This window comes from Chelonia mydas, chromosome 18 (genome assembly GCF_015237465.2).
Source record: "Chelonia mydas isolate rCheMyd1 chromosome 18, rCheMyd1.pri.v2, whole genome shotgun sequence".
In the NCBI taxonomy this organism is placed as follows: domain Eukaryota; kingdom Metazoa; phylum Chordata; order Testudines; family Cheloniidae; genus Chelonia; species Chelonia mydas.
The window spans coordinates 18,577,064-18,593,786 of NC_051258.2; the positions used below are offsets into that span (position 1 = coordinate 18,577,064).

General features: G+C 47.8%; 1 protein-coding gene across 3 annotated transcripts; it reads left to right on the forward strand.

The window, feature by feature from the left end:
- The first annotated feature begins 1,373 nt into the window (after positions 1 to 1,373).
- LOC102948300 (tumor necrosis factor receptor superfamily member 14) lies at positions 1,374 to 16,228 on the forward strand. Of its 3 annotated transcripts, XM_007070229.4 has the most exons (8): positions 1,378 to 3,776; positions 5,059 to 5,164; positions 6,773 to 6,898; positions 8,038 to 8,193; positions 10,984 to 11,074; positions 11,385 to 11,566; positions 12,681 to 12,697; positions 14,730 to 16,228. In XM_007070229.4, the coding sequence occupies exons 1-8, from the start codon at positions 3,714 to 3,716 to the stop codon at positions 14,850 to 14,852; spliced, it is 864 nt and encodes a 287-aa protein (XP_007070291.3). In that variant the 5' UTR covers positions 1,378 to 3,713; the 3' UTR covers positions 14,853 to 16,228. The 3 variants fall into 3 exon arrangements, with proteins under 3 accessions (XP_037737302.1, XP_037737303.1, XP_007070291.3); XM_037881374.2 differs by lacking the exons at positions 12,681 to 12,697; positions 14,730 to 16,228 and adding an exon at positions 12,460 to 12,671 and having other exon boundaries at positions 1,374 to 3,776; XM_037881375.2 differs by lacking the exons at positions 12,681 to 12,697; positions 14,730 to 16,228 and adding an exon at positions 12,463 to 12,671 and having other exon boundaries at positions 1,374 to 3,776.
- Positions 16,229 to 16,723: the final 495 nt, after the last annotated feature.

Sequence of the window (16,723 nt, forward strand, 5' to 3'; positions counted from 1 at the left end):
TACATCTACCCATAAATGGCTGGGCTCAGAGCCTTCGGGGAGGGCCTGTTCAATAGGAATGCTAGGGAGCTGTGCTTTAGCTAAGGTGAATTGCACAGGGTCGGAGGGGTACGTGCAATGCATGCTGTGACGCAATCTTCCTCTGCTTATATCTGTGCTGCTGCGAAGATAATTTCCCTGGCTTGTCGCTTTTACCACGTCACTGGCTCCCCTGGTCCACTGCATCAAACACAACTTCTCCCTGCTCAGCCTAGTGCCACGCTGCCCATCATCTCTCATGTACTATCCAGCTGTTAAAAGAAAAGGAGGACTTGTAGCACCTTAGAGACAAACAAATGTATTTGAGCATAAGCTTTCGTGAGCTACAGCTCACTTCATCGGATGCATTCAGTGGAAAATACAGTGGGTAGATTTATATACATAGAGAACATGAAACAACGGGTGTTATCATACACACTGTAACCAGAGTGATCACTTAAGGTGAGCTATTACCAGCAGGAGAGCAGAGGTGGGGGGGCGGGTGGGACGGGACCTTTTGTAGTGATAATCAAAGTGGGCCATTTCCAGCAGTTGACAAGAACGTCTCAGGAAAGGTGGGGGTGGCGGGGAATAAACATGGGGAAATAGTTTTATTTTGTGTAATGACCCATCCGCTCCCAGTCTCTATTCAAGCCTAAGTTAATTATATCCAGTTTGCAAATTAATTCCAATTCAGCAGTCTCTCATTGGACTCTGTTTTTGAAGTTTTTTTGTTGAAGTATTGCCACCTTTAGGTCTGTAATCGAGTGACCAGAGAGATTGAAGTGTTCTCCAACTGGTTTTTGAATGTTATAATTCTTGACGTCTGATTTGTGTCCATTTATTCTTTTACGTAGAGACTGTCCAGTTTGACCAATGTACATGGCAGAGGGGCATTGCTGGCACATGATGGCATATATCACATTGGTAGAAGTGCAGGTGAACAAGCCTCTGAGAGTGTGGCTGATGTGATTAGGCCCTAGAATTTGCAAACTGGATACAATTAACTTAGGCTTGAATAGAGACTGGGAGTGGATGGGTCATTACACAAAGTAAAACTATTTCCCCATGTTTATTCCCCCCCAACCCCACTGTTCCTCAGAAGTTCTTGTGAACTGCTGGAAATGGCCCACCTTGATTATCACTACAAAAGGTTCCCTCCTTTCCCCCCCCCCCCTCGCCCCCGCTCTCCTGCGGGTAATAGCTCACCTTAAGTGATCACTCTGGTTACAGTGTATATGGTAATACCCACTGTTTCATGTTCTCTGTATTTTCCACTGAATGCATCCGATGAAGTGAGCTGTAGCTCACGAAAGCTTATGCTCAAATAATTGGTTAGTCTCTAAGGTGCCACAAGTCCTCCATTTCTTTTTGTGAATACAGACTAACACGGCTGCTACTCTGAAACCTGTCCAGCTGTTGATTCTCGCCCATGCACCACGTGTGTGCGTGTGGAAGGGGGAGGGCTAAACCCCTTCCCAGGGCCTGAGCCCCCCCTGACTCATCCACTATCACTCAGTGAGTCTCTGGGTCTGCATCTGATCCCAGAGTCAAGGAAAAGGCATGAAACCTGCCCTCCACAAGGGGTTAATATTGGTCTGTCAATCACCTGACTTCCTTTCCTGGTGGGCTAAATCCTTTTTTTTTTTTTTTAAACTGGGGAGTTGCTAGGCAGGATTCCAATGTGGGCGGGCACAGCCTGATTTTTCCCATTGGTGTATTTTTGTGATTGGGTGACTGTCTTGCCAGGTGACAGACCCCTCTTCCTCTGTCGCTGTAATTGGCAGAAGGGGTTGAACAGAATGTGATTTTTCGATTGGCTAGATGAGACTTGTTGCGAGGCAAAGTAGCCAGCCGATTGTTGGGGTACTAGGTTGTGTTTTTGCTGGAGAAAAACAGGTGTGTTTTTATATGCAGACAATTATCTGGGTGTAAAATCCCAACGTAGCCATGGCACCGGTAGTTTTTACCTCCATGTGACAACAGGCAGAGGTGCTCTTCCTTTAGAAAGAAAGTTGGAGGGTCAAATCTTCTAGTCCTTAATCAACTAAAACTTCTATTGCAGTCATATTGGCTCAGGGACTGGATTTTCTGGAGTATTCTGAACAGTGCTCAGTACACAGATGGTGCCCAGTGAATAATGCAAATCATGATAATAATCATCGACTTTATGGACTCAGTGGATGCTGTTTCTGTTCTTTGTTCTGGAATTGGCCTGAGCACAGCTGAAATCCTAAGAATTTGTGGCATAAAAACATACCTGATACTCATACTTTCTCATTCCTTTCTTTTCTCAAACTCAGAACAAAAAATGACTGAACAAAATGGTTTTCAGTTAAAATGTAAAATTGCACAGCAGCCATTGCTCTACAACCCAGCATGTGGCAGAACCGGCCTCCCCTTCGATGTTAAGTGATCTCCTCTCATCTGACTCTCATTCTCCATCCTTCCTAACCTCTGTGCTGCTTTTCATGCTGTCAACCATGACATCGATCCTGGGACCATTTGCAGGAGTCTCAGAGAACTGGCCGCCTTGGTTTTGCTCCCATCTATCAGAGTCGCTGGATAGGGAGCTAGCCCTGAAACACCTGGGTTCTACTCCCTCCAGGGACTTCCTCTCTAACCCCTGGCCAGTGCTGTAAGGACAGCGGTTTTAGGCACCCAAAGATACAGCTTGGCATCTAATGGGGTTTGCAAAGCACCTAACTTTCTAAGTGCATTTGAAAATCTCACTAGGTGCCTAAAAACCTTTGAAAATCTGGCCTTTAAAAGGCTGTGTGTGCCTCAGTGCCCCACCTGTACAATGGGGATAACAGCATTGCTCTACCTCACCGAGGGGCTGGGAGGAGAAATAGATTAGACGTTGTGATGTGCAGCCTCAGATACCATGGTGATGAGGCCACATAAATACCACAGACAGAGTGGGAGCCTCTCTATACATGGCTAGCCCCGCTCTGGGTCTGACCCCGTCAGTTCATCTACATCCCCAAATCTCCCCCTTTTCTGCATGTAACCTTGTCTCAGTGCTTTGCTGTATTTTTTCTAACTCCCCTGTTCTCTCGAACACAACCCCTCCTCCCTCTCCCCCCTCCACAGAGGTATTTCTCTTTTACAGGCTAAACTTCCAGACCCTTAATCCCCAGCCCTTTCTTATCTTAATCACCCAGCCTCTGTTCCTAAACAAAATCCTGACTCCCTGCCCCAGGGGCACCTCTCCTGTGCACAACCTCACAGTAACCCCATACTGTAGTGAAGAGCTCCACCTGGGAGCTTGCACACCTCCTGTATGAAACTGGGGGGGCTCCGGCCCTCCCCTGCCCCCCGAATTGGTGCCCTTGGTGGGTTGACTTTAAGTATCTCTTTCTGTATAACAACATAGTATAAGCCTAAAGCCCAGCCCATTGGGATAGTCCCCGCCTGCTTGTCTAATTGCACTTTCACTTTTGAGTTGGGCTGGGTCGGAGCTGGTCTCTTGGCTGCTGCTGCTGGGCCCGGATTAGAACCGGAACCAGCCCAGAACTTTGGACTTTGTGTCCTGCGAGCGGGCCCAGGAAGTTCCCCGGAGAAGGGGGCAAAGGCTCCAGGGGACGGACACCCCAGGACAGGGCGGTGGCGCCAGGCTCACTGAGGCCTGCAGCTTGTTGCCAATTATGAGGACCTGGAGGCAGCGCTGAGCTGTAGAGGTCAGAGACTCCATGCCCTGCGGGGGGGGCAGAAGCCCACACACTCTGCGGTCTGTTCTCAGGACCATGCTCTGGGTAAGTGGATCACAAAAGCTCCTGAAATAAAATGGAGCTAATGAGATTGAACCTGCCCAGCAAACCCAGCAGAGAGACTGTGGGAGGTTTGGGGGTGCCTATGTCTACTGTGACTAATAATGAGATCCCAGGAATGTGAATTTTTTACATTTACCCTTTTTTTTGCTAACGCAAACTACACACCCTTGGCCCGTGGGAGTTTGGGGTTGTTTATTCCTTGGTCGAGAAAATCTCTCTGCATTTTAGAAGCTGTTGGGCTCCATCTGGTGGAAACAGCCAAGAACAACCAAAATGACTATTGAAAATACAGTATAACTTTTCTGCCTTCATTTAGTAGGAAAAAAACACCGCTGGGAGATTTTGGTTTGTTCTCATCAGCTGATACTCAGCCTGGAGCTGGGCGGGTCTAAGTGGATTGACTTTTCATTGTGTAGGTTGGCAGAAGTTTTTTTTAACGGACACTGATTTTAGAAAAACAAATAATCCGACCCCCAAAGTTGCCATTTGAAAGGGGAAATGTTTGAGGATTCTAAATGGACAGTTGCTCATTGTGGTGCGTTGCATTGACTTTGCTGCTGCTCCAGCCCCATAGTTTTGTTGTTTTGTATCTGCCGTTTCCTCCCATGGTTTCCGTGGTTGTGTGGATGTGAGGGACAGGCCAGCACAGGGAATAACGCTTGGCCCACGCGGAAGTTGTGCTGATGGGTCTCAGTTTGGGGCTTTCCATGGCCAATCGTATTTTAGTCCTTCCATTTTGGGTGTTACAGTGTAAACTGAAGCTCGTGCTAAGTTCAACTGTATTCTGAGCACTCAGCAAAACGCACCATGTATAAAAACATCCTTGCTGCAGAATTTGCGACTTGTCCATCACTCTCTCCCTGTTTGGCAAGACCTTTGAAGTGGTAAGCGCCCTTTGTTTTGATAACATTAAACACAGATTTTCCCCCCAATACTAAATAGGGGTGACACAGTGACACCTCCTGTTACTGTGTGTACAGCAGGACGTACGTCTCAGAAGTCAGGAATATGTGTCACAAATCGCATGCACAGGTCTGAAGCGACACTGGGCAGTTTTGCTGGTGATGGTGCCTGTTTCAATCCACATGTTGTCTGTGTTCCATTTTTGGAAAATAGTGAGCAGCAAGGAGCAAAACCATGGGCGGTGGGTGAACCGCAGGCTCAGGGAGGCTAATTAGTGCCACAGTGCTACCAGCCCCTCCCTGTCTGCTTTTGAGCCTCCATGATGCAAATCAGAAACTCTTTCTTCTCTTTTTCCCTAAAGATTTTTGTCATTTTCTTGATAACACAACTACCGCATTCCGAAGCTGTAAATTGCTACCCAGGCGAATATGAAATAAATGGCGAATGCTGTCCCTTGTGCAGTGCTGGTAGGTATATATAATTCATTCTTTAAAAGTCATGACCCTTCCCAAGAGAGTCTATTTGCCTGACCTCCTCTGGAGACATTGGTCGCCTCTATTACTGTGAATCTGACTGGTGGTGAGGACACGGATCTCTCCATGTAAACATCTACATTGCTTGTTACTCACCTGTCAGTGCAGGACATAGAGAGGATGGTTCTTGTGGCCTGGGACACAGGAGATCCAGAAGGAGACGTACTGTGATACTTTGGGCAAGTCACTTTCTCCGTAACATCTCTCTTCCTCACCTGTTGAGGCCTGTCAGAGGCCAGGTCAGGTAGGACCAGCTGCTGGCCTGCTCCCTTGACTGACTTCACTGCTGGGGAGCCAGTAAGCCGAGTTGCGTCGCGGGGCAGTCACAGCACCCGAGTGGCTGGTGGATCAGCAGTTCTGAGTCCTGCTTAGCAGCCTGGCACCCAGAGCAGAGCAGCGGCTGCTCAATGTGTATCCTGCCTGCAGCTGGGCTTGCCCTGCTCCTGTGTCTAGTCCTTGCTCCTGCTCTGTCCTAGCCCTGCTCCAGCCAGCTTCCGTCCTTACCCCAGCCCTGTCCTGGCTTCGGACCCCCACCCCCGACCCTTGGTTACGCCTCCTGACTGTGTCTCTGGTTAACCCTTTGGCTTCTGACCCTTGGCTGCGCCTTCTGACTCCAACCCTACTTTACCCTCCGGCTCTTGCACTCGGCTTCTGTCACTCCAGGACTGACCATTGGCTTGTTCCTGGACCCTGCCCCCCTGGACCCAGCTCTGACCGGTCGCCTGAACTCTTGTTTCCATCTCTAGGCCTGACGGCCCATGGCCCAGATCTCTGCCCTGATTGACTGTAACACAGTCAATACACTGTCCCCATTAGGATTCACTGTATTCACCCTTTGCCCTGCATCCAGGGTCCCCCAGCCCTTCCCCAGCCCCTCACAGTCCCCTTGTATCAGGATCCTACTGATCTTTCCTCTGCACAGGGACCTCTGCCAGTCACAGCCCAGCCACAGCCCTGGGACAGGCAGCTGTCCAGCAGGCTGCTGTGGACACCAGCACTGCCCCAGCCCCTCACCTCTCAATCTACCCCTCATAGTACTAGAGGACTGGCCACAGGCAGCCACCTGACTTCTTAGTCCCTGGCCCTTTCTGGTCATATGATCCCTCCAGTCACTTGCTTCACCTGGGGATTCTCCATCCCCTAGGAGGAACTACAGTACTCAGAACTGCATCTTTTAAAGGGCCAAGATCCTGACTGGGCACAGTGGGGACACACGCATCTGTCAACGGTCCCGTGTCCAGTACACAGAGTCTAAGCACGACTGTACTAGGGATACTGCTGATAAGGGAGGGGTGTGAGTTATGAGATTGTTTCTGTCTACGCTGTTGCTGTGTTGTGCAGAAATAGAGGATTTTGGGTCTGGCAGTCTAGTTCTGAGACGTTTACCTTTTATTTCCAGTGGTGGTGTGTGCAACATGTAAAATCCACACAGATAGTGTGTGCATTTATCCTGCATAATGACCTGCTTTTGCAATCTCTGTATGAATGCATTAAATATATTAGCCTGGTTTACACAGGAGCTGATTGTTTTGTTTGCTTTAGGGACTAGGGTGGTCAGACATTGTAGAGAAAGTAGCAGCACAACTTGCATGCCTTGTGTGGACGACACATATACAGAGCATCCCAATGGCCTAACGGAATGCATGAGATGTAAACTGTGCGATGCAGGTAAGGAAGCTGCTCTGTGTGTGGGTGGATTTTAATTATTTTTAATTTTTAATTTAATTAATTTTAATTTTTCTGAGCTGTCCCCCCGGCCCACACATACAAAAGCAGCCTAGTTGTTAGGGTCCAGGACTGGAAGTCAAGAGACCTGGGTTCCGCTCACAGTTTTCTTACTGAGTTCCTTGCAGTCTTGGGCAAATCACGGAAGTGGAGATTTCTGGCACAGTGCATGGGCTTTAGTCGCACATCTTCCACTGATTAAGGTCTGTGGAATCATCCCGGGAGATTTTTCTCAGGAGGAAAGTGGATCTCTAGATTTAGCAGAAGAAGAACAAACACAAGAAACAATAATTGTAATCAAACATTTCAGATGGTATCCTTTATCCTAGAGCAGCAGCACTGCACCCTCAGGATCTGGACTGTACTCAGGGAAGGTTATAACCTTCCCTTTCAGGGCCCAGATCCTGAGCAGTGGCTGAGGAACACGCACCTACCTCAGGAGGCGGGAGTGACATGAGTGACAGTAAGCAACCATTGCGCTCCTCTGTTCGTGGGGGCATTAGGGTCTGGTCCCAAGCATGAATTAGAACAGCCTGCAGGCTGCTCTAGTTTACATCAGCTGCCTATGGCCCCAAAGGCCGTCCCAGCACAAGGGGATCAGCTGGGCAGCCAGGAGGAGAGGTTGTGTAGCAGGTGTTATGGCCACTCCAAAATCCCACTACAGTGGAGTGCTCCTCCAGTGACCAGCTGGATTGGAGGTTGTGGTCCTTTATCTGTGGCTACTGGGAGCCTCATTCTCCACCACCTTTGTCATTATTCACATCCGTGCAGATGAATGCAGAGTGGGTGCAAAGCATGATCTCAACTGCAGCTGTGTAGAGAACGCTGATTTGGTAGCATTTTGCATGCAGCCTTTGCACAGATGTAAATACAACACAAGGTGCAGGGCAGCAGAGAATCAGGCTCCAGATGGTTCTGTTTACATGGCAACACTTGTTAAGTGGAGTCATCATAACAAACCCCTCTAGCTCCTGTGCCCTGTACCATGGATCAGCAAGGACTGGGGATACACATTAGTTTTTGTATCTGCTCTGTTTAGTTCCCATGTAAATGTATTTGTGATGCATGTAACTTTCCTTTAGGAGCCAGACTGATAATAAAAGAAAAATGCACATATACGAAGAACACCATGTGCGGCTGCGCCCCGGGGGATTTCTGCAGGCACTTTGCAGACGGGGACTGTGAAATGTGTAGACCCTCCACCATCTGCGTGCCTGGCTCTATGGTGAAAAAACCTGGTAAGGCAACATAACTTCTATAATACCAAGGTGAAACCCTGCAGTCACAGAACGAATCTGGAGCAGGGCAAACTGGTTGAGACTTGATCCAGGTGAGACTGAGGTGATGCTGGTGAGCTGGGGAAGCAGCCGGAAGAGTGGCTGAGCTGTAGATGGGCCCCCTCTTTGAGGGAGCGTGACTGCCATTTGTAACAGCGTTGCACAGCTCCAGGGTGGTGTCAGAGCACGTGCTGACCTGGATGCCCAGGTAACAGCTGTGGTGAACAGCACTTCTTTCCATCTGTGCCTGGCCAGACGCTTCTGACCTCTTCTCCCTAAGGCAGGAGTCTCTGCTGAACTGTGCTCTGCCTGGGGCCACCCTTCGGACCCTGCAGAATGCAGCAGCCTGCTGATGGAGTGGAGTTGCCTGTTGGTATCATGTAGGAATTGGGTTTGACCTGTAGAGACAGAAGTGGTTCGGGTCCTGATTGCCTTTGTCCCCGGCACACACTGCCACAACTGAGCTCAGCAGAGGCGCTCGAGATGGAGCTCCCTCAATATACGTGGGAGGCAGGGGGTGGGAGGGAGAAAGCTGCTGGGGGTCCTTCACTCTGGAATTGCTATTCCCTGCCCGGGGTCCTGCCCTAGAGCTGGGCTCTGGTCGCCTTCCAGACCAGACACAAAGCTGCCATCCCCCTCCTAAACATGCATAAAAAATACAGGGGCAAGGTTAAGTGTCACAGGCTGTGACGAGCTGTGACTCCTCTGGGTGTCGTTGGACACTCGCATGATGCTCTTGCAGGCAGCAATTTGCATGAGGCCGTGGGTTTGTACTCACACATGTTGGCAGCCCATCTACGCAACAGCAGAGCGCAGTGTGAGTTCAGCTTCAATTTGCACACCAGAAACAGAGCTCCCTCAAGCACGCTTTTGGGCAGAGAATTCTGTTAGTAAGACAAGTGTGCTAAACACACCCTTTTCTTCAAACAATGCCCCCTTTGGAGCTCCTATGGTGAAACAGACTTGTTCAGCAACACATTTTCCACTGGTGCAGAATCCCCGTGAATTACACTGGAGTACACCGCTGCTGTAGACACATAAGTCCCTTTACAGAGAAAGAGGGTGTGGACCCAGTCCACGGTCCATTCTTAGGGTTTCTGATCAAGGGCACATGTGAGTACCTGACTGACCAAAAGTATCTGAAGCTCATCAGTTATTAGAGCAAAGAACCATGACTGTCCAGCCAGGCGTGTGTTTCTGAAGGTGGATACTGTGTAGGGTGATGTGAGCTTAACGCCCTGAGAGCTCGGCACCTGGAGATACTGGGATGGGAGCTGCTGTCGAAAAGCAGAGTGTGTGTTGTTGTTCCATTTACATGTCACCCAGGTTGTTCAATAGCATTTCTACACTGCGACAGAAAGGGACGTTGCAGAGAAGTGCAGGAAAAGGCAAAGAGGTGCCTTACAATGACATGCTAGGAAGGGACCTAATTTTGTCGGTGTCAACAGGGGATGGGGGGAGGCAGCCTGCCAGCAGTCCAGGAGCCTGTGGGGCAGCCAGGCTCCTGGCAGGGAGCTGCCAGCAGAGCCAAGAGACCGGGCTCTCAGCTCCCAACACTGCCCCTCTTCGGTCGGTGGAAGCTCTCCTGGTTAGGACATGCACCACTGGCCCAAGGAGGGTAGTGTGGAAATGCACCACCGAGGCCATTACTGCGATGGCTGTAAGTCGACCTAATATGTACATAGGTCTGCAAGTCCAAGTCCCAAAACCTGAGTGCCCTCCACCCCTATTCCCCCTACCCGGGCCATATGGAATTGGAGGCTTCAGAATAAAACTTCATGTACATGACAGTGTCCTATGATAGTTGTTATATTTACATTTCCAAGCTCTTTCCAAAGGTAATAAAATGATCTCCAGGCTATATTTGGGGATCGTTTCATCGGGGGGTGGAAGCAGACAGCTATTTAAGAGTTCATAGCCTTGCATCAGGTTAGGTCAGAAAGTGAAGACTATTATTTTCAGTTAATTACAAGAGGAATGTAGGTAAGTGGAATATAATTCCTCAGAGAGGAATTTGGTTAGGAGATGTGTACATGGGATTTCCAAGGCACAGGGACCTCAGGTTTACATCTGATATGAAAACCAGCAGAAGCACAGCTTCTCCTTGCACCAGTCTATCTCCTTGCATGACCCATCACCATAGTGTTTGGGCACCTAGGGTAGAAGCAGTAGGTGGCAGCATCACTTCCGGACACATTCTGGGGAGTAATCCTGGCCCCTCTGAAGACAATGGGTTGGGACAATGCCCCAGGATTTCACCCATGTCTCCCAGCCAGCACCTGCTTAGCCTGTGAGCACTGACCACATCCCAGCATAAACTGGTAGCACGGCAGGATAAGTCTTAAATAATTTCTAATTCCAGCTGCCTTATCTTCATCCGGTGTCCTTTGGGCATTTAACCCCTTCACTGCTGTGTTCTGTTGCAGCTTTTGTGCCACCATTATTTTGAGTCTTACTATTCCTTTGGGATGTTGGCCCTTGTAATGGCCCAGGTATGTGGGGCAGCAGGAGGTGCATTTTTCCCCATATACCTGTGCTCTGTGAGTACTGACAGATTTAAGTACAGAGCAGGAATAAAACGCCAGCGCAGATCTATTCTTAAAGTGCTAACTCCTGAACTGACCTAGGTGGCTCTGCAACATGGTGGGGGTGGTGACAGTGGGGAGATGCGGATGGAGACCTTTCTGAAATCAAAGCTCCTTTAGGCCCCACATTCAGGAAAGTATCCAGTTATGTTGTCCTCTTTTATAGGCACAGAATCCAGTGACAATGTATGTGAGGTTTGCCTTGATGGAACCTTCTCAGCAACCAACATGTCACGCACCTGTCAGCCATGGACCAAGTAGGTGACTCTGACGACACATGGCCTTTTCTCTTGCACTGACATTACACGCTGCGTTCTGTCCTTTCATTCATTATTATTCAATGTGCAGGCGTCTGTCGCTCAAAGGGCCCAATCCTACAGCCTTGAAATGAGTGGGAGTTTGACCTGTCTGCAGACTGCAGTATCAGGCCCAGAATCTGGATGCGGTCTTATCATTTTTGATAGAAAATATTTAGGAATCCATCTGATGGAATGACGGGTGCCCCGAGACAGTGGGAAGGCTGTAGATATGCTGACAAGTTTAATAACATGTCTTCCTTCATCTTAGGTGTGAAGAGGAAGGGATGACAGAAGTAAAGGCCGGGACAGCCACTTCTGATGCAGTTTGTGTACAAAGAAGCCTTTCTGTCACAGCGATAGCATTGATAATTGTCCTGGCAGTTTTACCTGTATTTGCTGGAACAGTGTTCATTTTATGGCGGAGGAAGAAGAGGAAATGTGGGTCACCACGTAAGTAAGAAAAGCCTGGGACCTGTGAAACCCGTCAAAGGGTCTCTAAAGGGGTCAGACTGGCAGAGTTCATATTTCCCACATTGGTCTTTGTTTCACCCTGGAACATGCCAACCTGTAACTGGAATTGCCTCTTCAAACTGAGAATTCCTGTGAGAGTCTAAATCTCTCTTCTTTAAAGGGTTGCCTTTAAGACCCGCTGACCCTAAATGTGACCTACTTTACGGTGTGAACTGGCTGGTCCCAGGCCAGGGTGCTGTGCTATCGCCCCAGCTGCAGTGGACATGCCCCCTGCCCAGCTCGGGAAGATCCTCTCCCTCCCCAGCTCGTGGCCAAAACCAGCCTTTTTCCCAGGCCAGGTTCTGCAGTGGCTAGAAATACCAGCTGTTCACATTCTCCAAGCAACCTGGACCAGTTCTCCCCTCCTGATGATCTTTCCCGCTTGTATCTGATCTGTGCTTACAAAGTTCCCTTTTCATTCACTGGTGGAGCAGGGATGTAAATGGAACGGGAGTTTGGGCTCTATTCATAACCTGTTACTCCTTCAGAAATAAGCATCTCAGGTTTTCCCCATCTACCAAGAGAAGAACATGTTCTCAGGTCCAAGAGAGAATGTTGTTTACTGGTTATAGCTGGGGACTGGGAATCAGGACTTCTGGATAATAATCTCAGCTCTGCCAATGACCAGAGGTGTGAATTTGGGAAATCGCTCAATTTCTCTGTGCCATAGTGTAGCTGTTTGGCATAATGCCCAACTTATAGGGTTATGTGGCTTGCTGTTTGCAAAACTCTTTGAGATCCTTAGAGGCTAGGTGCTGTATCAATGCAAAGCACTGTTAGAGCCCAAAATCACATTGGATTAGCATTGTCACGTAACCACCTTCCTCTCCCAGCAGGGTGATTCCTCAAGATGCTGCTAAGTGTAGTGCAAAGCGCAGTTAGAGCAGAGTGGGGCCACTTTCCGCGGATGTGCACACACATGGCCCCATTGAATCGCAGAGAGCTGTGCATGCATCTAAGGGCAGGACTTGGCCCTGGGACATTAATACAGAAACATGTTAATACAAAATGCACCAGACCGTTTTCTGATGAGGTTGTTTCTTTTTCTTTGCAGCTGCACAGGCCATAGGGGTGAGTTGTCTGGTCTTTTATTTACTATGCACAAGCAACTGGAGCAGGGGTTTGCTGGATGGTATGAGTGTCTCCGCCATGGCTATGTCTGCCTGCCACAGGAGTCTCTGATAACGAGTGTGTGTTTGCGTAAACTCTGAAGTCCCCACTGGTGAAGTGAGATTAGTACCAAGGGCTCTGAAATCAGGAGACCTTGGTTCTATTCCCAACTCTGTCACTGAGTCACTATGGGACTTGGGAGCAAGTCTTTTAAACATTATGGTCCAGATCCTCTAAGGTATTTAATGTCCATTGATTTTAAAGGTATTCAGGCTCCTGATTTCAATGGAAGTTAGGAGCCTAAATATCTTGGAGGGTCTGGGTCAATGCGCCTCACTTTCTGCATCTGTAAAATGGGAAAAATACCTACCTTAGGGGGTACCATGGGACTTGACTACCCCCTACCCCCCACACTTACACATGCATACTCTGTGGCTGTGCAAGGCCCTGAAGCAGCAGACCCAATTAATTGGGCTGTGCATAGACCATGATTTGCTCCATGATGTTTGTAAAGTGCTTTGAGATCCCTGATTGGAAGGTACCATAGGAGTGCAAAATATTATTATTCAGCATTAAACGTGCCAGAGGATCAAGATCGGCAGTAAACTGACATCTATAATCCAAAAAATGTGATGAACCTTAGTAACAAATGGCTTGATTGACTCTTAATTCCACCCTGAGTGATTGAACACTTAAAAGCAAAAGAATCTTTAAAATCTGAAGTTAAAATGGACTTTTTTCTTTTGTCTTTTGGCCCTTTAATCTCCCAGGCATGTAACCTGGAGCCAAGCTGCTTAAACATATATGAGACAGACAAGGTGGGTGAGGTAAAATCTTTCTTTTATTGGTGGAAGAGATTCTGGTGATACCAGACAATCACTACATTCTTGAAGGAACTCACACTGGAAAAATGATAAAAGACAAAAACACCCTGTCACCCATGAGTGAACACTTTTCACAAAGCAGTCACTCCCTATCTGACTTATCATTCCTCATCCTCAAAGGAAACCTTCACAACACCTTTCAAAAACGAGCTTAAATTCATAACTCTGCTAGACACTAAAAATCACGGTCTCAACAGTTTTCAGAGTAGCAGCCGGGCTAGTCTGTATTCGCAAAAAGAAAAGGAGGACTTGTGGCACCTTAGAGACTAACCAATTTATTTGAGCATAAGCTTTCGTGAGCTACAGCTCACAACAGTGACACTGGTTTTACGGGTCATTACAACAATTTGTAACCTAGGTTTCAGAGTAACAGCCATGTTAGTCTGTATTTGCAAAAAGAAAAGGAGTACTTGTGGCACCTTAGAGACTAACCAATTTATTTGAGCATGAGCTTTCGTGAGCTACAGCTCACTTCATCGGATGCAACCTACTAACCTTGCTTTGTCCTATGACTTGCAGAGGTGATAAATGCCCACTTCATTATAAGTGGTTTCTTGCAACACGCATGAACCTCTTCTGCTTAACAATCCACCCTTCGTATCCTAATCCCACCTTGTATTTAGCTGTTATACTCTGGTTACCTTTCCCAGACCTGAAGGAGAGCTCTGGGAAGCTCGAAAGTTTGTCTCTTTTCTCAACAGAAGGTGGTTCAAGAAATGATATTACTTCACCCACCTTGTGTCTCTTTCAACATATTTGGTTTGGAAATGGGCCTGTCTAGAACAGTTGCTGTTTTATGCCTGGTTTATTGATATCTGTATGGCATTACACAGTTTAAGATGATGCGAAATTAGCTAATTACAGAGTCTAAGATACGTCCAGGAAATATTGGACACTATTTATAGGAAAAAATCATGCCAGACAGTATAACTTACACTTTTGTTCTAACTGGGGAACTACACTAATAAGTATTATAATACTTCATCATAATGAATAAGAAAACAAATTCTAAGAGAACTCTAGCAGGTGCTAGGAAAATGTACCGGCCATTTGATTGATAGTAACTGAATGTTCATCATCTCTTTGTTTTACTTGGTCATATTTTAAAGGATGAGCCAAGAGAAGAGGTTGTGGAAAATTTGATACGGACTAGAAAGAAAGGGAGTGATACAAACCTTCCTGTTCAGGAAACTACTAAAAACTCTAGCACATCCGCCCTTCACAGCACCTGAACAAACACAGGCAAGAGCAGATTTTTCAAAGAGGGAAGAGAAAAAGCCATTCGTCAGCGCTGCAAGTGATAGAGGAGGAACACAGAGAGGAGTCCCTACTACAGATCTAGGGAAATGGCCACCAGCACTGGTTTCTTCTGAAGGCTCAGGACTACTCTAGAAGAAGCTGAATGATCAAGGACAGAAAATCGATCAGAGTTTAGTGACTGGATGCTTCTGAAAATCCCTCTTCACTGGATTCTAGTGATCATCATCAATGTAACTTCAGTCTCTCTGGCTATCTCCTGTTATTCTGAAGCCTTCCTCACTGACACATTGCTTGGTGTAATGTCAGCAGACTCTGGGCTCTTGGTTTCATTCAGTAACTACTCTTAAGCTTCCCTTTATTCATTAAAATGTTTGAGAGTTCCCACTCACACACCACAAATACTTAACCAGGTATTCAGGAATGTTTACTGAACCACTTGCTCTTCCATATTGGACCAGGGGAACACAAAGCATATAATCAACATGGATTTTATACATAGCTTTAGTTTTATAACAGGGCAATAGCGATGTTGTATTGCTATAAATATTAGCTCTTAATATACCTTCTCTGAGGGTAAGATAAAATCCCAGGTACAAAGCATGGTTCTTACCTGGGAAATAAAGCTAAACCTTTTTAATAGTGAAGTTTGGAGGGGGGACTGCACCATCTTGCTACCCTTGATAAAGCAGCAGTCAGATGGCTGGACAATCTAGGTATGGATTTGTGATGCGGATGAAAGAAGAAGACCGTGAAGTCACATTCACCCTAGAGCAACCTTCCTGTCAGTGGGGATAACGGGTTGTGAAGCTTCATTCATTAATGTATTTAAGCACTGCAGTGCTTGGATGAGGGGCGTTACCACAGAGAAAAGCAGCATGATTATTATTCTGTGGCATGGTAGAAGTGGGTCTTGCGGAGGGATTTGAAGGAGAGTGCTGTGGCCTTTTCGATGAGTCTGGAGCGATGAACCAGGCGTACAGGAGCCGTGGAAGAAAGAGCCAAGGTGCTTGTGGGAGAGGCAGATGATTGGGTGATGGAGGCTGCCATTGTGGGAGGCCTGGGGATGCTGGGGGCGATGCAGTAAGACACAGGAGCAGGCAAGGAGGGGAAGGCTGCGTTATGAGCAGTCTTAAAGGTAGGGAAGAGACCCTTGTGTTCTATAGAGTGCAGAAGGGTGAGGCTACATTAACACCAATGTGTTAATCCTTGCGGGCTCAGCTGATTGCTAGTTCATCAGTAAGGCATTCCCTGGGAAATATCCCATGGTCTTCCACTCTCTGACTTCACCCCCTCAACCAAGCTTCACAATCATCATTACTGTGTACGGTATTAAATTGTTTAAAACTTATACTGTGTGTGTGTGTGCGTGTGTGTGTGTATATGTGTATATATATATAAAATATAGTCTTTTGTCTGGCGAAAAAAATTTCCCTGGAACCTAACCCCCCCATTTACATTAATTCTTATGGGAAATTGGATTCACTTAACACAGGGGTGGGCAAATCTTTTGGCCCGAGGGACACATCTGGGTACGGAAATTGTATGGCGGGCCATGAATGCTTACGAAATTGGGGGTTGGGGTGCGGGAGGGCATGAGGGCTCTAGCTGGGGGTGTGGGCTCTGGGGTGGGGCTGGGGATGACGGTTTGGGGGTGCAGGAGGGTGCTCTGGGCTGGGACTGAGGGGTTCGGAGGGCATGAGGGGGATCAGGGTTGGGGCAGGGGGTTGGGGCATGGGAGGAGGCAGGTGGGCAGTCCCCGAATGGTGCTTACCTCAAGCAGCTCCCAGAAACAGCAATATGTCCCCTCTCTGGCTCCTACACAGAGGCGTAGCCAGGCGGATCT